General features: G+C 34.5%; 2 protein-coding genes and 1 long non-coding RNA gene across 4 annotated transcripts; 1 reads left to right on the top strand and 2 right to left on the bottom strand.

Moving 5' to 3' along the window:
- Positions 1-348: 348 nt before the first annotated feature.
- Positions 349-14,557, bottom strand: LOC105122493 (Transducin/WD40 repeat-like superfamily protein). The gene is made up of 20 exons (XM_011021616.1): positions 14,103-14,557; positions 13,950-13,989; positions 13,593-13,841; positions 12,785-12,887; positions 12,631-12,705; positions 11,183-11,281; positions 10,621-10,737; positions 10,344-10,459; positions 10,109-10,208; positions 9,084-9,442; positions 8,303-8,633; positions 7,397-7,611; positions 6,956-7,174; positions 5,268-5,454; positions 4,310-4,554; positions 3,036-3,128; positions 2,828-2,929; positions 2,142-2,499; positions 1,461-1,598; positions 349-1,377 (listed from the first exon to the last, which is right to left on the bottom strand). The coding sequence occupies exons 1-20, from the start codon at positions 14,317-14,319 to the stop codon at positions 733-735; spliced, it is 4,008 nt and encodes a 1,335-aa protein (XP_011019918.1). The 5' UTR covers positions 14,320-14,557; the 3' UTR covers positions 349-732.
- Positions 3,137-3,664, top strand: LOC105122492 (uncharacterized). The gene is made up of 2 exons (XR_841699.1): positions 3,137-3,472; positions 3,546-3,664. It is a non-coding gene; the product is annotated as an uncharacterized LOC105122492 (long non-coding RNA).
- A 6,064-nt stretch (positions 14,558-20,621) lies between the features above and the next one.
- LOC105122491 (uncharacterized) lies at positions 20,622-23,561 on the bottom strand. 2 transcript variants are annotated; one of them, XM_011021615.1, is made up of 3 exons: positions 22,948-23,561; positions 22,272-22,621; positions 20,622-21,523 (listed from the first exon to the last, which is right to left on the bottom strand). In XM_011021615.1, exons 2-3 carry the CDS (start codon positions 22,560-22,562, stop codon positions 21,125-21,127), a joined length of 690 nt encoding a protein of 229 aa, XP_011019917.1. In that variant the 5' UTR covers positions 22,563-22,621; positions 22,948-23,561; the 3' UTR covers positions 20,622-21,124. The 2 variants fall into 2 exon arrangements, with proteins under 2 accessions (XP_011019917.1, XP_011019916.1); XM_011021614.1 differs by having other exon boundaries at positions 22,272-22,599; positions 22,948-23,558.
- Between the last annotated feature and the right edge of the window lie 19 nt (positions 23,562-23,580).

The raw sequence follows: 23,580 nt of genomic DNA, 5'->3' as shown, positions 1-23,580 counted from the left end.
ACATTGACAATTTCGTTCTCACATTATCAATACTAAAATAACAATATCAAAAATATATTTTAAATAATAATATATTTTATTTGTCTTTACAATGACAATTTCGTTCTCACATTATCAATACTTAAATAATAATATCATAAATATTTTTTAAAATAAAATATTATTTTAATACTTTAAAAAACAACTCTCATGCTACTCTTTATCTTTATATTGCCAAGATGAAAGAATTCTTCTTTTCAAAAAAGATATTAAAAACCCGTTGGTTCGTACACTTAAAATCCCAAAAACTGAAAACAGTGCGGTTAAATTTGTTCAGGTATCTACATCATGTTAAGTTCCACCACGGGAAGACCGAAGCTAAGTTCTAATTTCGACACTGTATGTATGAAACATTGAAGACCAACAACCATACACACCAAGGAGTACACTTTATCTCTTCTCTTTTGGAGGCTACGAAACTTTCAACGAGCCAAATCGGCTCTAGGCAACATACGCCAAGGATACACACAAGTGAATCACCAACAAAAAATATACACTATGGATGCACACAAGTAAATAACCGACAAAATTATACACGAAAGGATGCACCTGAGCTGCAAACTGATTTTTTGTGCTGCTATTTGTTTTGACATTGGAATGGTTTGGCCGGCTGCAAGAAACTCAAAAATTCCTGCAGGTAAAAAGAAATTATTGAAAGAATTTTCTTTATCTTCTGGAACCAAGTTGCTCAAACTAGCTTTTTCCACCTAGAACATCACTCATTGGCAATGTAGTATTAGCTGGAACAGTTGCTCCCTGGTTATCTGGTATTTGAGGTGGCAATGCCAAATCACTTGCAATTGTTTCCGGTATACTTTCCACTGGAGCAATTTGATCTGAATTACTTCCTGGGGATGAAGTAGGAGCCTTATCATCAACAGTAGGTTTGCTTGCTTCTGATGGCAGTGGAGAACTTCCTGCTTCTGGTGTAGTGCTAGGAGGTGCATTTTCTGTAGCTGCTGAAGTAGTTGTGGTTGCAGCAGATGCATTTTCTGGAGCTTCTGAAGTTGCTGTGGTTGCAGCAGATACATTAACTGCTTCAGGAGTGGCAGTGGGAGGAGCTTCTAATTGTAACGGTTTCTGCTGTGAACTCTGTATACCAGGAGTTGGTTTTTTCTGAGTGGTAATTAGAGCAGAAAGAGATGGCATTCCAGGTGGAAGAATTTCAATTGGTGGCTTCTTCCCGGCTTCTGCTAAACTGGTAAGCTTAGGTTCTTCAAGTGAAGCCAGAAAGGCAGATGCAGCATCGATCTTTTTAGAGGGAGCATGGTCAACCTCTTTCTGCAGCATTTTGTTCCAAGACTGAACCAAATTCTTGAGTGTTGGGCGTCCATGAGCCTAGAGATATTCATGAGGAAGGTCAGATAAAAAATTTTAATCTCAAGGTTTAAAAATAAATAATGAATATGAACTATTCATACATGGGCATGTAGTACAGCCTCCGCAAGCATCCCAGTATCCTGCCATGACTTTTCCATGAGAGCATTGTCTCCCAACACTGCAGCAGAAAATGCTGCTTCCCGTCCCAGGCCAGCTGAAATCAAATTGCTTACCAGACCCTGCAGCGCACACAAGAAATTGCTTTCAAAAGAAGAGATAAAAATAAAGGCATCAACAGCAAGGCATAAAATTGAAAATCATTGACCACCCAGAATCAACTAAGGCATAAAATTGAGAATCATTTAACACCCAGAATCAACTAACAAAGTCATTCATGGCAAGCAGGCCATGGCAATAACAGCCAGCTTGCTTTCTTGAAATACAAAGCCATACATGTTTATTAATCTAAAAGATAACCAACCCCGCGCCCCCCACTCACCCACCCCTCTTTTCTCTCATGTTGGTTTCTTATGACCAAGTCGAAAGCAATGCCTAAACTACCATTGTGGCTTCAATTCAGTCCTGTACTTCTGGTTTAAATTTTGAGAATCTAAACCCTTGCACTTGTACATACAAGAAACCATAATATCAAACTCTTAATCATTTTCAACAAAGAAACACTCTATAGTCAATATTAGCTACCAGATGTATAATATTCAAGCATGCATTCACAACTCATAGAATCAATATTCAAGAAAATGCAGAAATATGCCGGTACACACATTCAGCCTTGTCAACTCTCCATGATTTGCCAGGCATAAAGCAAGTCTTCTCAATTCATGGCCCTGTAAGGCTCCTTTCACAGAACCTGCAGCAGCTAACCTCTTGAGAGCTTCACGAGCAATATCAACTTGAGCAGTAGCATCCGCAGCATCAATGAGGTCCAAAAACTCCCTTGCGAATTTCACTATTCCTTGAACAGCTTCAACAATATTTTCTTTTTTAGCTGTTATGTTGAGAATGTCATTCAAATCCAGCCCAATACCATCTTGACCTATGTCCCTGCTGTTGCTCATGGTAAGAAGGCACTGAAGAGCTCTTTTCAAATCATTGCTTTGCATGGCCAGATCAAACTCCAACCTATAAATAATATAGACTAGCAATATAACTTGATTGCAAGGGAAGAAAAAAAAAAAAGTTAAGCACATGCTGCAGAATGCAACATTAAAATGCTCTTAATGGAGTTGAATTGCCATAGTTAAAACTTTGAATAGAATTACTTGAACTTCTTTTACTATAGCAAGAACTGAAACACTAATCAACAATGTAATGGTATGTGTATTTATGTACGCCTTAGAGCTATGCTTAAGGACATCATAGCAGTAGACAGGTTGTTTGCAATACAAGGGGACGGTGTGTGCGTGAGAGAGAGAGAGAGACCGAGGGTTGGGGAAGTTGCAAGGCAGACCTCTTAGATATTCCAGGTAAATGCAGTGCTTCAGTAGCATAGCCCATCCCCATCATAAATTGTGCCAAATCATCATGATGTTCCCTACCAAGCCTACTTGCCCTGCATATGGAAGTAGAATATAGGTTATGCAAGAACTATAATCCCCACGGTAATAAAGCATTTCTGCAATTCATCTGTAATTAAACAAGGTGGAAAAAGTAAATACCATTTCACTGCACTAACAGCATCCCCATAAGCAGCAAGACAGCGGCAACGAATACCAGGATGACTTAGGGATAAGGCATGTGCACACATGTACCTACCAAAGAGAATTCATCTATCATATTGAGTTCTCTTGTATGACACAATAGATTTGCATGGTAGACCTTGAAATGAAGATAATAGCTCCAGTTTTTCAAAATGGAAAGAAAAATGCCATAGTTCAATTTTCTATGTGCCGGAGTACTCAGCCATCATGCTGTAGCAATTAGAAACAATTAGTCAACTTTGAACTTTTATTGTTGATACTAGTAAAAACACTCTACTATTATCACCAATTAAAAAGACCAATTTACACAACCAGCCCATGAAATTAACTTCTAGCCTAAACTCCTAAACTTTTGCAGGCCCAAATTTACAATTAAGGACAATATACTTTACATTGTAAGTGCAACTTATTCAACAAACTAAATTAAAACAAGATTACTGCAAGTTAAGTATGAAATGTGAGTCAGAGATGGAGGAGCCCAAAATCAGGCATCATGGTGGAGCTTCAACTCTAAAAACTAATACACAGGCAAGTTTCATTTGGAGTGAGTACAAATATAGCCATGGAAAACATGGACCCACACACAATATTCATTCTGAACCTGGGTTTCTCAAACAGGGCAGTGGAAAGTTTCTATGAATTGAGTAAAGAAGCCATTGAAAGAAACTTAATTCGGTAAAAGGTGGTTCAAGAGATAGACTCAGAATAATGTACTTGTTCACAAAAAAGCAACACGTGGACTGACAGATTTTTTACTAGCAATAGAAGCAAAACAAACAGTATAGAAGTGATAATGGAGGTAATATAGCATAGCAAGAAATGGAGACACAGGCTGTGAAAACTAAGTTCTCTAAACAAATCATTATAAATAGAGGTGAGAACACTCGGTACATTTTTTCAGCTAGAACATCCATCAAAAACATGAGAAAATCGAATAATGATATACTCTGTTATGTGGTCAATTTCATCATGGAAAATTGGGTAGCTTGAGGTTTGACTTAAAAACAAGACCAAACAACAAATTTGCTGGCACTACTGCAAGTTATAGAGTTGCTAATTAGATTGAGACCATACAACCACAACATAAAACTATGCCAACGATTCTTAAAGAAGAAGGCAAATAGTAAAAGGGAAAAGTTGAAATAGCATTTGCATCCTCATTTCCTGATAGTGAAGGCTAATGGACTAGCCTTAAATCTTGGAAATTATTCAAACAAAGATCACCAAATTACCTATCGATAAGCCAAAGAACTCCATCTCTCACACCCACCACAACTAGAGGTCCTACTGGTCGTTTCTGCTCTGTTGGAAAACGAGTAACTGCCACGGAGACCCCTCCACCACCAACAGCTATCTCATTAACTTTTTTCTCTTCTATTGGCATTGCTGAATCATCTCCATCAACTTTAGTCTGTTTTGGCAATGTTAAGAAAGGTGGCACCGAAGGAGCATGCTGAAAAGAAGCCAACCGGACTACCTGAAAGGAAGATGTATTATTCACTTAAAGAAGCAAGAAGAAAACCAGATTTTTCTAGTCACACAGTTAACATGGTACAAAATAAACAAACTCAAGGCTGAAAACACTTTAAGCAAACAAAATAAAAGGTAAATGACAAGAGTGGATCAGTTGATTGCTTGCTTTCCAAGTGTTGTTTGCTGTCTGAAATAATATATTCAACAACATAACTCAACTTGATGAAGCATTATCCCAGCTCAATTCATTTGGCTAATATAACATATGAAATACTACTTCAGCCAAACTGACAGATGTAGAGACATTCTAACATGGCTTTTATCTTTATTAAAAAGTTGGGACGATTTAAACTTTACACAATAAAAGAACACTGGAACTACAGAAGTTCAGTAAGTTGATACACAATCTGGAACAAAATCTTTATCACTCCCTGAAGTTTCTCGCCAAAGAAGCTCACTAAATGTGAACACAACACTTGGAATCTTTTTCTTCCCTCGTCAAATTGTACACGGGATAGGTAATGGAATTAGGATGACATAATTGCCTTGTTTTGAGTACATGCGGACCAAATTTAATCCAGCAATATCTCTCTACCGAACAAAGGGCAGAAAGAAGAGCCAAAAAAGAGGGGCCAAATTTTCCCAATATGCCCAAAATGAAAGATCAATATAAAAACATAATTAAATAACACCAGGAAAGCTATAAAGTTACTAAACCTGTAGCATTGGGGGCCTTAATGGTATTCTATCTTGGGTAGCAGATTGCAGACCATCTACTGTGATTAGGGCTAAATCTCCATGCTCAGCAACTGCTCTAGCCTGTGCCTCTTTCATTTTCATTTCCTCTTTCCTCTTTCTTGTTTCTATATCAATTGCTGCAACTCCAGCATCTACAAAAACACATCTGAAGAAGAGTCGTGTGTTGGATATGAGCTTGTCAAAATTAAATTTCCAAAGAGGCATGGAAAGAAAGAAAAGGCAAGAAGAAGAGAATATCTTATGTAATCAATACCTAAAGGGGAAAGTATGTAAGTACTCCATGAAAGAACCATGATAACTGAACAAGCCTTTTGCTCATGTTAGTGGGCCTATAGACCCAGATAACATTAGAAAATTATAGTAAAAAAATTATACAGGTTGAGATATAAAGTTGTGCGTGTTCACCGTAAAACTAAAGCTTACTTTTGCAGATTTACTTCAAACTGTTCAAACACTCCTAGAATTCTCTTTGATGTATGATCACCACTTCAAATTATTACTTTTCTTTCAAAACTTAAACCTCTTTGACTCACAATAGTCAGTTTTTTTAAAAACTTCTCTTTCATTTTTGTTTCTCTTTAACTAAGGTCGATCCTTTCTTTCCAAGGAATGACCCACTTCAATTGCAAGCCATTCATTTTTCAGAAATAAAAATTTTATGTCCTTATTTACAAAATTTCACTGACTTTCACAATCTACATATTCAATTCCAGTTATCAAACATAGAGGCAATTGAATGCAACAGACTATATATATGTATGATTGTGTTGTTGATCTAACTCCAAAACCCTTCAATTAATTTAGTTGTAATTGATTATTTAGTTGTTTGGAAATTACCCTTCATGTCCTAAATTAACAGTCATTTTTTACTATGCACATATTTTGGGAAAACACGCTAAATGTTTCTACTTAAACTCTTAGTATAACATACCAAGCCAGTGGCTTCCAAAACCAAGAATGGAATCACTTTAAGATGTTCACTTTGCCATCTCCAGTAGCCTCGCTATGAATCCCAAAGACAAAGGCAACAAGTTATCAATGTTTTTAACCTATCACCTTGCCACAGTACCAAAAGTGTCCAGGTTATACTCTTAAGAACAAGAATCGTCACTTCATGCATATTGCTCAAGGATACAACAATCTCCAACTTTCTCTCCTAGTACCGCATTTCAATAGGACCATAAACAAGGAGTGCCCTTGGATTGCTTACTACTATCAGTATACATGATAATCCATGGTAATACTATAATCCAGCACTTCAATGGGAATAGTATTATTCAAAGTACTGATTCAGACAACATAATCATCTCTATCTAGGCATGTGAAAAGAAGAAATCCAGCCTATGTCTTCATAAATATATCTTATTACTCTTCCTTTATTGTAAAAGCTCCATTGCATGAGATACACAAATTGTTTATTTATTAATTTTAGCATTCCAAGTCCCCTGTGAAACTTGAATTAATGAATCTAAAAATTGACTCTGGCGTATTTCTGTAGATCTTTTTATTTCCTACAAGAGCAAGTGTTCAGAATACTATGGCAGCTCAACACGAAACCAACTTAATATATGGAAGAGAAATGTAGAAAGTAAGATTCAAACTAAATATCAAACATAATAAAAAGTGAATCAATAAACAGATCTTACTCGATGGTAGTTGGTGTGGCCACAAAAAGCTGTCTCCGATGCCAAACAGCTCCAGTAGCATAGGGAATAGCAACATCTCCAAGGTATCTGTATTGAGGCCGCAAAGAAGATATGACAATATAGTGCTGATAAGCAAAAGCACAGTACTCAACTGTTTGGTCCCATGCAGTCCATTCTGGATGAGGAAGTAGACCACCAACAGGTTGAAAAGTTTCCCAACTGTCAAACAAGCATTAAGAAGGATCAGTGTGCTTAAAAGATCTTGTTCAGCACTGTAAAGGAATGTATAAGCATAAATACGCCCTAAAGGTAACCTTAGTCGCCTAATATCTTGAAATTGAACTAATTGCAGGCAACTAAAAGGATGACTACGATTCTTTGATGTCTAATATCTTGAAATTGAACTAATGGCAGGCAACTAAAAGGATGACTACGATTCACCTATAAAGCTGAAAGTTTTGTGGGGCTGCCTCAGCAGGAGATTTATGAGAGTTAAATCCATCATCGAGAGTAGTAAAAGAAGAAAGGCCACCGCTTCCAAATCCTGACAAGGGCATAGACTGAATAGTTGAAATAGCTGTAGCTGCAACAGGGCTAATCCTCCTAGATGTTCGATAGGCCACACCAAGAAGTGCCCCTCCATGCAAACCAATAACCTAGAAGAGATTGCAAAAAGTTAGAGAACCTTGTAGTGCTCCATGCAAGAAAATTGATTGAAACAATCCTGGCCTTAAATTACATGTAGAAAACACTACATGATATACTGCGCACTAAGGACATAGGCTTTTCCCTCTGTTTAAAAACACGCAGGCACACACACACACACACACAAGAGTTCCTACAACATACACAACACAAATGAATCCTACTTCAAGATAATCCCATAGTATTTTCCAGTCAGTGGTATTATGATCAAAAGATAAACATGAAATCAATAAATAAAAAAATGATTAAATAAAAATTGATGAAGTAAAAGAAATGGCATTGAACAGCCACTCCAGTTCATTGTTACGAATCATATGTTTAAGTTTAAAGGATAATTGAATGAAAAATAGGCATGACTTATTTACAATGAATTTCCAAATTCCAGTCATTCCAATAACCAGAAAAGGAAGTTGGGCATTACACATCAGGAAGATGAAAAGGGGTTATGACTTTAAGTCCTTTCATATAACTAAATTCCATTGCAATTTATCGTTTAGAATTACTGAAAAAGCTAGGAAAATTATGGATATGCCTCAGATAGATCAACAGATGACAGCAAAAATAAAGACTGCAATCACCGAATTTCAGTGCATGAACAGGAACTACAAGAGTGCCATAAATTGAGAGAAAGACATCAAGTACCGGTTCACTGCGACCACCAATGGACCTCATTAATATATTTGATGTTCCATCATCCAGCAAGATACGAACTTGCACAGACGCAGCAGAGGCAGCAGAGGCAGCCACTGCCGCAGCTTGTGCAGCAGCTGCAGCTGCTTCTTTTGCTTTTCTTGATGAACCCCCTTTCGGAATTATTGGCATTCTAGGAGGCAATGCAGATTCCAAAATAGCAAACCTATCACGACAGGTATCCCAAGCCAGAAGCCTTGCACTGCCTGAATCTACAACGGACCAGTCGCTCACCTTGTATATAGTGAAGTAAGGAATATCTGGCCACACAATTGCGAGATATCTGCAACCAAAACGTTTGGTAAGAAAGCAATGTCATGTGTATACCAGTGATAAACAAAAATGAATGTCAAAACCACTTGATGGACAGATAATTAGTCTCAAAGCCAGAATACGAAGCGCTCAGAAAGCCAGGGTAAATACATTTATTGATGTAGCTGCTGGCAACTGAGTAAGAGTGGATGGTTACACATGTTGCTTCCTTTTTGTTCCGAAGGAAGAAATAGACAAATAATTGTAAATTTATGTCAATGTTTAAAAGTAAGACTTCAGGCGAGTCTTTATTGATGTTAGTATTTTTGTCTTGACATGAAGCTGCATTGACATGACTATTGCTTCCTCTGTTTCATTGGAAGGAAGAGTGTGGAATCATCCCTTCTTAATTGCATCCTCTCTTTCTCTTGTTAAAAAAGGAAAAAAAGAATGAAAGAAAGAAAGGGTCAAGGTGACTTACTTCCCTGAACTGCTTACAGAAAGAACTGAATAAGAATCATGAGGAACAGGTGTACTGATATGCTTTTTCATCTGCTTGACATGTAATGGTTCAGCCGAGTCTCCCCTGTACTTTCCTGTTTCAGATAATGAACCATTACTTCCAAGAGATGGATTTGCTGTGTTGGACAATTGGAAATTCAGAAGCTTCAATTCCCTTTCAACTACATAAATGGCAGAATGCTCTCGATTTCCTGTTGGTGTTGGTATGGGAGCCACAGCTGGAAGAGATCTAGCATCAAACTCGCTGACAATAACACCAAAATTGGTTCCAGTAGCAACAAGGTGGGGCTGTAGAGGATGCGCGACCATGCAATAAACCTGCAGTAGCAACCTAAAGGTGTCAAATAAAAGGCACTCCAATATAGAAAACTTAAAAGGACAACACATTACTTGTGAAAGAGCATAATCCAACAAATAGACAACTGTATCAACCCAAGTTCAATAAAAAGAACATTGTTATTTGTAGAAAAATCAATTTTCAGTGATCAGCAATTCTAATACGTTATCTTGATTAGTAAATAAGAAGTGCCTTGTTAATTTAGAATAGATCAAAATTAGTACCATCCTTTTAAGGAATTTATCAGGGAAAAGGAGTGATTCAACCGACATAAAGGTGTGAATAACAAACCTTCACCTTTGTTAATGTAGGTTTGGCATCCAATCTGGGAGTGACAACCATGGTTAAAAACATAAATATATGATTTTATGGGCCAGTTTCCAGAAACATGCAACATTGTTATAAAATAATCATACCAGATAAGCCCCTAAAAGAAGAAGAAACTGAAAAAATGGGAATATAAAGAGTTGCAAAGCAAAATATAATGCTACTTCTATAACAAGTTTCAAACATCACTCTGTTCCCTCCCAGCTATCCAACAAATAATCAACAGAAGCTATTATTTAACAGTAACAAGAGATGCTAAATTGACATCCAACGCATGATAGAAAGTTGCTAAAGAAAAAGAAAAGAAAATAATTACATACCCTAAGTTTCTTGTTTGGTGCAAGAACTTGCGGAGGGATTAGTGAAGAAAGCTCGCACAATGGCCTTGTAAGGGCTGAATAGGTGGGGTGTTCGATGGCCCTGCAAAATGAATGAGTTGTTACAGCCGTGATATCCACTGTACGCATCTTTGATGCAAAATTGCAAAACACAGTTGTTTAGTAATCATCAACTTTCTGTCAGAGCATACGACAGAAATAGAAAAATTATGCATACCATATATGAGAATCTTTGACGCAAGTTAAGATATCTAGGTTTGGAGCTCGAGGGTGGCACCAAGATGCCACACTGTGGCACGCAAGTTTTGGAACAGGTTTAATACGCCGCAACTCCTGCACACACGAACAAAAAAGGGATAGAAAGAAGAAAGCGTGTGGGATTATATTAGGAAAGGAAGGAAAGACATGAAGTACCGAAGCCTTCAACTCAAATTTCCATAAATAAAATGAGATTTTCGCATAGCTTAAGAAATAATGGAAGGTTGTTACAACACCTTAAAAGAGATTGTGTCCCATATAGCTAATGTTTTATCTGCACCAATGGTAATAAGTTGCGGAGCACCTCCAATTACTCTCGAAAGCTCAACAGTGACAACCCCACCATCATGTGCCTGGTAATAAGGTAAATTAAAGCATTAAAACCTACTTCAGTTGCACTAGTTCAAAGAAGCAGGACCTGTACATTATGAATAGGTTGGAACAAGATTAAATGTGCACATGCTTAGAAATCATGTATAAAGAAAATGACTTGGAATATAAAACTTTGAGCATAAAGTTTACAACAACTCAAAATGCCAAAAGAAACTAATAACAGCCATGTTTGACATATTTGCATTATTTCTTGGACAAACAAGGTACTCAAATAGGTGTGGCATTTTTCTTTATTTAAGCTGCAAAGTTGGAAATCTTGCCTCTTTAATACCAGGTATCATAAATTCTTGGCATAGCTAAGTATGCACGTGAACATCCAAATCAAGGTTTAAATTGCTTTTTTAGTTGTGTGATGTAGAAAGGGGAGCAGCATGACACATGATGAAAGAAAAGTAAGAACGCTACTTTTAAGCTTAGCTTGGGTACAAGTTCTCGTGAATCTTGACCATGGTCTGCACTCCAGAGTACAAGTAAACCATCACTACCACCCGAAACAAGAAGAGCCTGCAATCAATAGCGTAGCAATTGTAAACAAATATGAGTTACATGACATATATCATATATAGCACATGCAAGTTCATTCACATAGGTCATTACATGTATTCTCTAAAATGCATAGATATTAACTGAGCGGGGGCGTGCAAGAAAGAGAGTGTGGAAGGCATGCATGTGAATGTTTTCTTACACAGGGTGGAGTAAGAAGGCGAGGGGGGGGGAGTTTACATAATGGAGAACAAAGTGTCCTCCAAGAGAGAAGAAATAATAATAAAAAGAAAAAACAGATATTCAGAACAACAAGGCTTTACAGTCCCCATTGAATGTCAGGTAAAGGAACCCCTCAAAAGCCCATTAAGAGGTGCACCATAAAGGGTACAAAAAAACAATTTATCCATTAACAATTTCTTTGAAAAAATGATCCTTTCAAGTTCTGTACTCTTTATTCCATCCAAAGATTTCGCAACATTGATAGCACACCAGCATTTATTCTTGCAAACCTTTCCTCTTTCAACCCAATTCGCAACATTGATAGCACACCAGGATTTATTCTTGCAAACCTTTCCTCTTTCAAACCCCGATGAGTGGGTAGATAGGAATACCTCCATTGAACTCCGGATTGCCGCAACTCTCAACACCAAAACCGAGGGTCCACTCCACATATCCAAGGCCACTAGACAGTCTAGAAAGGACTATATGCCTTCCTGTTATGAAGCACATTACATAAAGTAGGGAACAATGACTATTTGAGTCCCATCAAACCTTCTCTTGAAACTGTAATACTCCAAAAATTTCCAATATTAACTCATACTTACTCATACTCAAATCTTCATTAACTCATACTTACTCATACTCAAATCTCATGTTATATGCAATAACAATGATGCTCCTGCTCTTAAAGATCCATAATGAAGTATGCCACCAAAAGTCATAAAACTCACATGTTTCTAAAATATATGCAGTCTTTTAAAGTTTTAACAAAACTAACATCCATGTCATGACTGATGGTGCCCAGTCCTATGATGAAAAAATGAGCAAAAGATTAGCACCCCTCCCACTCTCTTATTATCTTTTAGTTTCACTTTCCATAGCCAGATGCATATTTACATCCGTACCCATTGAGTGTCCGGTGTTGATAAAAGGCAACAGCACACTATTAGCACCGAGGAGCAAGGATCCAAGGTGTAACACAAATCACAGCAGCATATATTATGTATATGCAACAAACACGACAGAAAACGATTATAGGGAGAAGGCATCCTTCAATGCAAAAATACCAATAAGAAGTCTTAACAGTAACTCTGGATGACGGAAAATATTAAGCAAGACAAATTTAGCAAAGGGTAATAAAGAACTACCTCACCAGAGGAAGCCATGAAGGTCATCAAACAAGAAATGGATCCTTTATGACCTCCAGTGTATCTGCGTACAAGCTGCAAGTAACAACTGTTACCAAACAACAAGAGGTAAGTAATTGCATACAATGGCCCAACAACTAAGCCACCCACAAACCTTCCATGATATCATTGAAAGAACTCTGATGACACCATCAGATCCACCAAATGCAACTAGTGGAGGACCATCACCAGCAGTAGATCTGCAGAGAAACTCCATGCTGCAGAAGAGGACAATAAAAAAAAGTTCATTGCACCGTAAACATGATAAGCTTACAGGAACTAGCAGGTCCATGTAGGTAGTTGGTAATCATATGTAGGAAAAAACCATTGATCCTACAAGACCTCAGATATGCAAAACCTATACTGCAGAGCACCAAAGGAATGCATCACGCAATCCCAGGTGCAATATCAAGACTTTCAATTGCAAGATAGGAAAGGTTACAAAAGATACAACAAGAGAAACATGAAAAAAAAATTGTTTCCCGTATAATAAAAGAAGAAAGCTAGTCAATCTAAGATACAAAGAGAGGTAACTCCTCTTTCTCAAAATCCTTCCAATCACCAAAATAGCCCCTCTCACCCTATAAAATGAGCTCGAGCCCCCTGTCGTAGCTTAAAAGGAAATCTATAAAAAGTGATTCTGCTTGTTTATTTGGAATTTTGGTTTGATACAATGTTATCTTAATATCATTACAATAAGTCTGATCAAAGACCAAACTGCTGCCCGTAAATTTTACTATCTGTCTACATGAAACATTGGCATACAAAAGCAGAAAATGCTAGTTGATAACATAACTAACAGTAGTTTAATTCCAGATATTTATTTTCATAAGTGAAATTGAACATGACAGGGTGAAAGAAAGAAACCCCCATTGATTAATGCAGCAAAAAAAGGAGGTTGGTGAAATTGTGGTAAGACTTACCAGATAAGTGACTTGTTGTCAAGTTCTTGTTTAGGCACATCACGACCACGCATGGTGACCAAGTCCAGAAAGATGGCTTTGTTTACACAACAGATGACAAGGAAGTGTCTCCCTTTAGTGGATGGAGCTGGAGAAGCAAATGCTGAAGTTACATTGCTGACGGCGGAAGGAGCCTCCGCAGCGGCTGACCGATTACGCCAGAGTTGCCAAAACCGGACATCATCATCATAAAAGTTAACCTGCTGCACACTTTATGTTTTTTTTTTTTTGGTTTTGTTCTAGTTATCATACCATACACTTACAAAAAATAAATCAAAACTGATTGAATTGAAACAAGTAATCAAATCCATTAATTACCTCCCTCCACGCATGGCTTCGGTAGACTTCCCTCTCGGCTCTGAAAAAAAATAACAAAAAAGAGAAAATGAAACGAATTGAAAAAATAAAACCAGCAGCAGCAGCAGTTGGAGGGAGAAAGGTTAGGTTAGGTTAGGACTTGGGAAGCAGTACCAGATTCACCCTCAGCAAGCTTCTCCAACTTGGCGCCGACTAAACGTCTCTCGTCGACACCGCCGGCTTTGAGTTCGTAGATAACCTGGCGGTGTTCCCAATTCCAAACGGAGACGCGATCGGAGGCATCGGCAGTGACAAGCCATGGATGCGTAGGATGCAATTGAATCTTTACGATCTTATCATTGCTGGGTCTGAATGCTCTTAATCGCAGCATTATTTCTTCCTTCCTTCTGATTCTTGTAAGATCCGATCTGATCTGTTTTATCAACAGATCTGACTACTGATGGATGATTATACTACTTGTGCTGTGCCTGTAACAGAGAGAGAGATAGAGAAATACGCATTCTTCATTTGAGCTTCACAGATCCATCCCTTCCTTTCTCTCCTTCTCTGAATACTTCGACAACCTCTTGACTAAAATCGAATTACCTTTCTCCTTTTCTTTTATTTTGATTTTATTTCGCGGATCCTCTTTTAAAAATTAAAAAAAAAAAAAACACAATGACATTACTTGGTCACTCAAGATTTTCATTTTGATCGTTCTAACCCCTCCATAAAAGATCTGGACATCAAAGGAACTTGTAGCTTTACAATATAACTAAAATTAACAACCTGGAGGACCACTCTTTAATTATCTATTCATTTAAAATTTCGAAAAATGGGTTGTCATACAAAAAAATCTTCCGTTTGGTTTTTTAAGCGCGGTGTGGAATCCGTTTTCCCTCGACTATAGTGGTTTAAAGATGAACACTCGTTAAAATGTGTTTGTTTTGTTTGTGAAAAAGAAATTTTAAAAAATAAAAAAAATATATTATTTTAAACAAAAAAATATTTTAAATAACAATTTATTGCAATAACAAGCACAAAAAGGGTTAGTGATATCATGTAAACTGATTATTTTGATACGACTTTAAGGATCATCACTGATATTTTTTTCTTTTTCCAGTGAAAACTTTGCAAAGTTAAAGATATAGATATATTTGCATGTATTCAATTTGGGTTCTTAGAAAGTTCATCGAATTCATTGAAGAAAATTTCTTGCTTGAAGGGTGTATATTTAAGATTGTTTGTTTAATAATTAAAAAAATATAATTTAACTTATCAAATTTTAAATTTATTTTAAATTTTACAAACTTCAAAATTATTAAAAATTTATATAATCATTAATTTTAAAATTTATAAAATTAATTAAAATATATACAAGATAGCCTGATAATCATCCACATTAATTAAAAAAAAAAGAAGATTGTGCCTTTAATCCATTACTATCATTGGTAGGAAACCGGAAGACCACAGTTTATGTGTGGAATCGGTGCCGGTGCATTCAGCGCGCATTGAATGAGCTCTGAGGTTGTGTTTATATGAAAATTTGCCATTTCTGATGCTAAAAAAAAAAAAAAGCTGGTGGCAAATACTATATCCATTTCTGATACTAAAAAAAAAAAGCTGGTGGCAAATACTATGTTGTTTGTAAGATTGTTCAAGAACGAAGTAGAAACATAGATCTAAGAATTCATCCTCAAACAGTGGAGATGAGAGCTATTTTAGGAAATGAGCTTCCCAAACATAGATCATTCCATGTTCTTTGATCAGTTAAAGACCACATTACTAGAGAATGATAATGTGGAGCCTGGCCTTCTTGTCCAAAGACACCCAAAAGAGAGGGAGGGGGGGGATGCTGTGGTGCAGTCAGCATATATTCTAGATCGCTACGTGTTATATATTACGTTTTCCATGTTTTTGCATCCTGTTTTCTTGTGGTTGTTTTTTAAAGAATTTTATTAATATTAAAATTAATACATTAAAACAATTCAAAACATATAAAAAAATTTAATTTTTTACAAAAAAATAAAATAATTTGTACTACATTACCAAATATTATCTACAAAATAAATGCAGGGCTGCTGGTTGATATTGTGGCTTAGATACACTAAATGCAATAAATAGTTGTCAATAATAGTTATTTTTTAAAAAATTTTATTTTTAAAATAATTAAAAAAATAAAAAAATAAATTTTTTATTTTTAAAATATATAAAAATAATTAAAAAAATAAATTTTATTTTTTAAAAAAATATTTTTAAAATACAAAAACAAATCAAATTTTAATACTCTCTTATTCTCATTCTAGGGAAACCCCTCCCACCTTAAGTGAATTGCAAATTTAATAATGATACTCGAGCAATGGCGAAGCCATAATGGAGATTAAAAGGGTAATTATCTCCTAAATTTTTTTAAAAAAATATTTTTATATTAAAAATTTAATATAATAATTTAATAAATTTTTCTCTTTTTTTTTGAATTATTATTCCTACCTTTTTTTCTTCTATAATTGTTTTTCAAGTTCTAAACCATTAATTAGTTAAGTAAGTAATCTTTTATACTCTATGCTTAATGTTTTAGGTGAGTTTCTTTTATTTTTTTTTATTTATTTCATTGTTTAGTTTTAATTTTATTTTTTAGTAATATAATAATTTATGGATTTTTTAAATTAATATATGTATGTATAATATTATATGAATATGAATATGAATTGAAATAAGTTTTGATGGATTAATATGTATTTTGTTATATATTTCATATGAAAAATGACAGTAATCAACGTATTAGTGATTAAAAATGAAGTACTATGCCAATGGATATGAATTGAAATGAGTTTTGATGAATTAATAAGTATTTTATTATAAATTTTATATGAAAAATAATGGTAATCAGTGTACTAGTAATTAAAAATAAAGTATTGAATAACTAAAAAAATATGAGATACAATAAAAAAATTAGAAAAATATATTAATATTTATATTTATCACTTATGTAAAACAACAAATTAACAAAAAATTGTTGCCAATAATTTTACTAGTCCCTAGAAGATTTAGAAATAGATGAACAAAAGATTTATTGTATATATTAAAAAAAATTATTTTAATGAAATTAATAATGAATTCATTGTTAAGTAATTTTAAAATATGAAAACTTGAAAAAATTGATTACAATGTAAGTTTTTTTCATTTTAAAAATATTTTTTAATTAATTCTGCTTAGTATGAGTTAATACATGAATTTTAAATTAATTTCTTTGTATATAACACATATCTATATAATATATAATATCAAGTATTTATAATTTATTTTTGAAGTTTTTTTTTGCTCCGCCACCCCACTCAAGGAATGTATCATGGAAATGTATCATATTCATTGACATAGCTAATGAGCCATCGTTGGTTTTTATTTTTTTTTCTTTTATTGTCCTTTATGGATTCAAAGTTATAAGGGAAAAAAACAAACTAAAGTTATTGACTTAAAGATATCAAGAATTTAAATGTGAGATTTTGGTTTTGAAGGAATGGGAACTTTTACTGTTCTAGCACAATGCTTCTCGCCTTTTCATTTTTATGGCCTTATTGCATGTATATATCTTGGACAGTGGAGGTTTATTTTTCATCCAGTTCAGGGTCTAGAGCTCTTAATTAGTTCTTTCTAGATTGGTGGTAAGCATCAAGTTAATTTTTTCCATATATAGAAAATGATGTTCAGATGTTACTGATGTATATTAAAATGCTTTGAGTTGACCTTAGCATAGTAAGCTGCAACTCAAGTTGTGATGTGAAGTCAACCTTATACAGAATGTAAATTAAAAAAAAAATGATAGTTAACTCTCAACAATTTAAAATATATATAATAAAATTTTAAAAAATTAATAAAAAAATCTAAAAAACTAAAACACTTACAAAATTGAGTAAGATTACCAAACTTCGCAAGTTGGATAGTGCGAAAGAATAATTTTATAGAAAATAAAATTAAAAATTTTAATCTTTTTAAAAACCTATTTTTTTAGGAAAAAACCTAAAAAAATATAAAATAAGTGATAAAAAACACTCATATTAGCGGGCAAAACCATGAAATTGAGATAATATAATTAAAAAGAAATTAAGAAAAATCATGAAGCTTCTTTTTCAAAATAAAAAACATCAAATAATGAAATCAAAGAAAAAAAATGGGTGCAAAAAAATATATTAGTCCGTATTAACTTTTCAAACTTATGACCTGAGTCACTAATATAAAAAACATCTTATCTATAAAACAATGAAATCCAATTTCTAACAACTCAAATATTGATAATTTAGGTCCCAATCAATCCATCAATTTAATTTTCTCATTCACTCTTCCAACACTCATTTTCCTGTCAAGTTAGTTATTAGAGGTTGGAATTTACTCTCCATGCAAGTGTGCTGGTAATAGTATTCTCCTGCCAACTAAGAAAAAGTCACACATATTTATCCAATTACATGTGTTGAATCGTCAAGTAGAGAGATTTTAATTACCTTAATGGAAGGCAAGATTAAAATATTTTGGATGCTCAATCATGTGAACAATTAGAAATGTAAAGTGAAAATTGATGAAGATCAATCTTGACGAATCTAAACACCAGTAATCTTGTCAAATGTTGGGAAATTGGTTATATAATCAAGATATTCTAGATCACTCGTAAAAAAAAATAACAACAAAACTAGCAAATGAATATATATATAGAAAGACTGTACAATAGATAGATATAGCCGAAAAGGTTTCATCTAGAAGATTGAATTTTAAGCAAGATCGACGTGACATTTCCAATCTTTCACGTGAACTTGCTTAATTGAAGAATTATCTATATAATATTATTTTTCTATATATAACAATTTATAATAAAAATGATCGAGGACCGGTAAAATAATAGTACAAGAAAATAGTTGTGCTGTTAAATAATCATGGTTCAAGTAAATTATAAAACATGATATTCTCATGCATGAGGGTATGAAAAGGTTACTTTTTAATAAAGAGATGTTTGAAATTGGTAATAAAAACATGTTGAGATAAATTATATAATTGACCCGATGGACAGTAAAGTTAGAATCCTTAAAGGATCATGAGAAGAGTGGTTATGGGTTAATAGACAGCCGTGAGAATCCATTTCATAGGTAAGAGTAAAGGAGGCATCCTTTTAATCGTGACCAGCATCATAGATATTTTAGATTTCAAGTAGAGCTTCTTAAGTTTCCATGAACCTTGCAAACAAAGGAGTTGATCGATTGGTCAATTGAAAAGAAGAGCGTTTTAAAGTATAAGTCATAAGTCATAAAGAAGATGCTGGCAAAGTCCATCACCACCAAATTAAAAGGACAAGCTGTCGTTTAATGAAGTAGTTAAAAAGATGGGTGATGTTGAGAAGGTGAAGAATTAAAAGATGGGTGATGTTGAGAAGGTGAAGAATTAAATAAAGGAGCACTTTCTTTTTTTTTGGTACACCCAAACTTTGTACTAATGACTTCATGCCTTAAAATAAGATTATAGTACTATTTAATGACTATACTAACAATTTCTATTAATTGGTAGTTATAAATGATCTGTCAAAAATAAATAAAAAATAATCGATTGCTGAGTGCCTAAATGGGTCATGACAGTTCATCTAGAACATGGCATGTTTTTAGTTTTTATGGATAATTTCAAAAAATAATTTAAAATATAAAAAACTTAATTTTATATAAAAATTAAATTAATTTTTTTATACTTTTAGTTTTTATAATTGGTTCATGGGCGTGCGTGTGTGTATTGAGAGAGAGAGAGAGAGAGTATTTTCTAGGTCCAGAAATTTTCTATTGAAATAAAAATAAAATGACAGGAATAGTAAATAATTTGAATAAATAATAATAATTTTTATCCTTTCAGAATTTCTCTTTCCTGTCATTTCTGTTTATTAATGATAGGAATAGTATCATAGAAAACTGAAATGCAGAAATGTAAATAAAAAATATCCTTTCTGCACTTCTGTTTCCTGCCATTTCTGTTTATCCACCGGATCCATCAATTAGTTCATCGGATTACACCATGTCGTTTTGTGTGGATTAGGATAATTATCGTTGTTTTTTAAAATATTTTTTTATTATAAAATATATTAAAATAATATTTTTTTTATTTTTTAAAAATAATTTTTAATATCAACATTTAAAAATAATTTAAAAACATTAAAAATTAATTAATTTAAAATAAGATAAACAATTAAAAATTAATTAATTTTTTTTAAAATCACAAAATGCCAAACTACCGAGTTAAGGGCAAATAACCATGAGCGGGCATGCCCTTGCTGGGATAGGAAAAAAAAATAAAAATAAAAGGAAAGCTGATGCAGGTCCCAACGAATCCATCAATTAGTTCGTGGGATTACACCATATCTTGCGATTTGCAAATAAACCAAAAACTTAAATGACATGTTCGCAATGGTTTTTGACATCCGATAACAATAACTACAAATATATCAAAATAATATTTTATTTTTATTTTTTAAAAATTATTTTTAAAATCAATACATTAAATCAATTAAAAACCATTAAAACATAATAATTTTGAATAAAAAAAAATCAAAATTTGCCAAACCCATACCAACCGGTGGCTTCATTCTAAAAAGACCAAATTTACTATTAGAGAGATGACTCCTTCCGACTGACTGATGAATTCAACCAGTCGTATTTACTTCTTGGCTACTAAATTCAACATTAGCATTCAATAGCTAGCAAATGAAAAACACAACCCTCAATACAATACAATACAATACAGCAAAAACAAGGACAGGCACATAAAGCATATGAAATCGAACTATCTACATATGGCATCCAGCATGCAAAACCATAGATAGGCGGACGCACATTTTAGCCTCCAAGTGGTGCATCCAACCTTTCAGAAAACTGCACAGAATGGAACACCAGACGCAAGCGTCAGCTTCAACAAACTGCAGAAGATGACAAAAGGCTCCACAGGAAGCCATTTTGTTTCAATTTACAAAGCAGATCGCAACATCAGAAAGAATCAGTGCCAATTAAAATTTATAAAATCAGCGTCAAAAATAGATGCACAGAGTAGGTAACAGAGTGCTCGATGTCATGATCACGTCCAATAAACAAAACCTTCACGCTTAAGTCATCAGATAGAAGCTTTATTTATTCACAGAGCTTCAGAACAACACACAGTATGTGTGAATGAAGACATGCTCATAATGCCTCCGCGACAGAATAATGAAACTTGGCACCTGAATTTTTGAGGAAGCTACTTCCACAATAGTCCGGGCTCCCAACACCAAAATCAGTGTCTTCAGGAGCATCCATTGTTTTATAGCACTTGTCAGACCTGCCACCAGATTTGCGAAATTGCTTCTTGTCTTTGCCACCTAGCCCTTTTGATGAGCTACCTTTCTGCCCTTTCTTTCCATTTTTCTTATTGTGATTGTTATCTTTATCTCTATCTTTCCTCGACGACTTCTTCTGCTTGCTTTTAACACTGTGAGACAAGGAGTTGGGAATTGGATCATACACATCTGGGGCCCATGACACCGTCAGCTTCCTTGGTGAACCTCCTTGTTTTTCTCGGCTACCTTTCATTGCAGAAACAAGCTTAAAAAAGAAAAAAAAAACACAGAGAGGACCAAATTAATCGTGAAGGCCTATATATTGAACTCACAGCAAGGCAACAAGTTATCTTGAATTCTAAATGTGGCATGATACTATCAGAATAAACTAGCTCTAACAGGCCAAGGTAATTGTAATGGAAACTATTGCATGGATGTCACTAGCATTGTAATAGATGCTGAAAGAATTTATAATGCTTTTAGCATTAGCACTTTTAATTGTGAATCCTTTTGTTTAATCCAACCCTATAAAAAATTGGTGCCTTTGTTATTACCTTGGACATGCAGCTTGCTTTATCAAATTCCTATCAATATTTCACTCATACAGTTGCATGTTTGATTTTATTAGGACAATTGACAGCAGAAAGGACTGGTTTGAGGATGAGAAATTAGTAACCTGATTCACTTTCTCTAGAACGGAATACAGCCCAATCAACAAGAAATTACAAATATATTTCAATGAATCAAATACGGGCAAACACATCACTCGTGCATAACAAAACACTTCAACCTTTACAACTACTCTTGCACAATAAGACCACGTTCTAGCATGCCCAACAGGGTCTCTCTTTGAAAATACCCAAGAATACTGAACTTTAGTTAGGAGTAGCATATATGTGGACAGTCATGTCTCAGATCAGATGTTATGTTTTCACAAGCATTGCAACATAATCATGAGTAATAGCAAACAAGAATTCCAAAAATGCCATTGGGAATAGAAAGAGAAAGCTTACATACAAACGGGTTGAGTTCAAGTGAGGAAACTCCTCAGGGAACAATAGTTGCAACCCAGTTTCAGGTTCATTATCTTCTTCATCTGAAGGAGCCATAGAGGATGAATTATCATGGCACTTTTTAACAGGATGAGACCCATAAGGTTCATATCCCTCTTCTGCATCGCTGTTATCATCCCCATCAGATGTATACGTTTCTTCTTCAACGTCTTTTAAACTTGCAAACCTGCTAAGATTGCTTTCGAGTTCATCCACGAGTACATCACCACCAGCATGACTACGAGAGCTCATGTTGATTATAGCACCAAATCAATAAACAGGAACTGAACTGCAAAATCAATAAACAGGAACTGCAAAATCAACAAATTATGAAAAAAGAATGCTTCTCTCCTAAAAAATCCATCCATGTTTAATATATAGACTTCTATTTCCAATCCAAGAGTTTTGATACTCTCATATCTGAAAATTGCAATATCACAAAACACATTCCTTCAGTTTCATATTAATCATCCATTAACCATTCAGTAATTCTTTAAGTTAAAATCAGCAAACAAATGGAACATGCCAAACTCAAAATTGACAGATCACACAAAAAAAAATCTCAGATCACACAAAAAAATAATCTCATCAACAGATGCCATGATCAAAGAAAAACGAACACGTTAAAGAATCTTACCAGGTCTAATAAAATCCTCGAAACACGATCTCTGTTTCTGACTTCCCGACAAATTCCACTTAGAAGAGAGCAGGAAATAAAAACCAAGAGAGAGAGAGAGAGAGCTAAAAAGGCACAAAAAAAGGAAAGTGAGCAAATAAAACCTAATGTTAACTGAACAGATGACTAGCGCGCCAACGTTTCAAACGATGGGAGCACAATCCACCACAAAACAGCGTCAAATAATAATAATAAGGGACCAAAACAAATTTTTCTATGGCGGTTTCCCGACGCATATTTATTTATTATGCCCCCTTAACACACCGCCGCCGCCACTCCACCCCCTTCCCTCTCTGATCTGTAAACGTTCGCTCTCAGAACCCTAATTCGATTTTTTTGTCAAAAAAATCTATAATTCAATTAAAAAAAAAAGATTGTCACAAGGAGCTCGTAGGGATTTAATTGTTCGTCGAAGAGAAGTAAAAAAACCCCAATCTAATTTTTGGAGAAATAAATAATAAGAGATCGGAGGAGATAAGATATTTTCCTTTTGGATCAGTTTCAGACTGACTCACTCTGTTATAGGGTTTTGTATTGTTTTTATAGTATAAATAGGGGAAGCAAATCGTCCGGTCAACGAATCCACGGGCGAGA

The sequence above is a fragment of the Populus euphratica genome, unplaced genomic scaffold, assembly GCF_000495115.2.
Source record: "Populus euphratica unplaced genomic scaffold, PopEup_1.0 scaffold20.1, whole genome shotgun sequence".
Classification (NCBI taxonomy): Eukaryota; Viridiplantae; Streptophyta; class Magnoliopsida; order Malpighiales; family Salicaceae; genus Populus; species Populus euphratica.
This window is presented reverse-complemented; position numbering and strand designations above follow the sequence as displayed.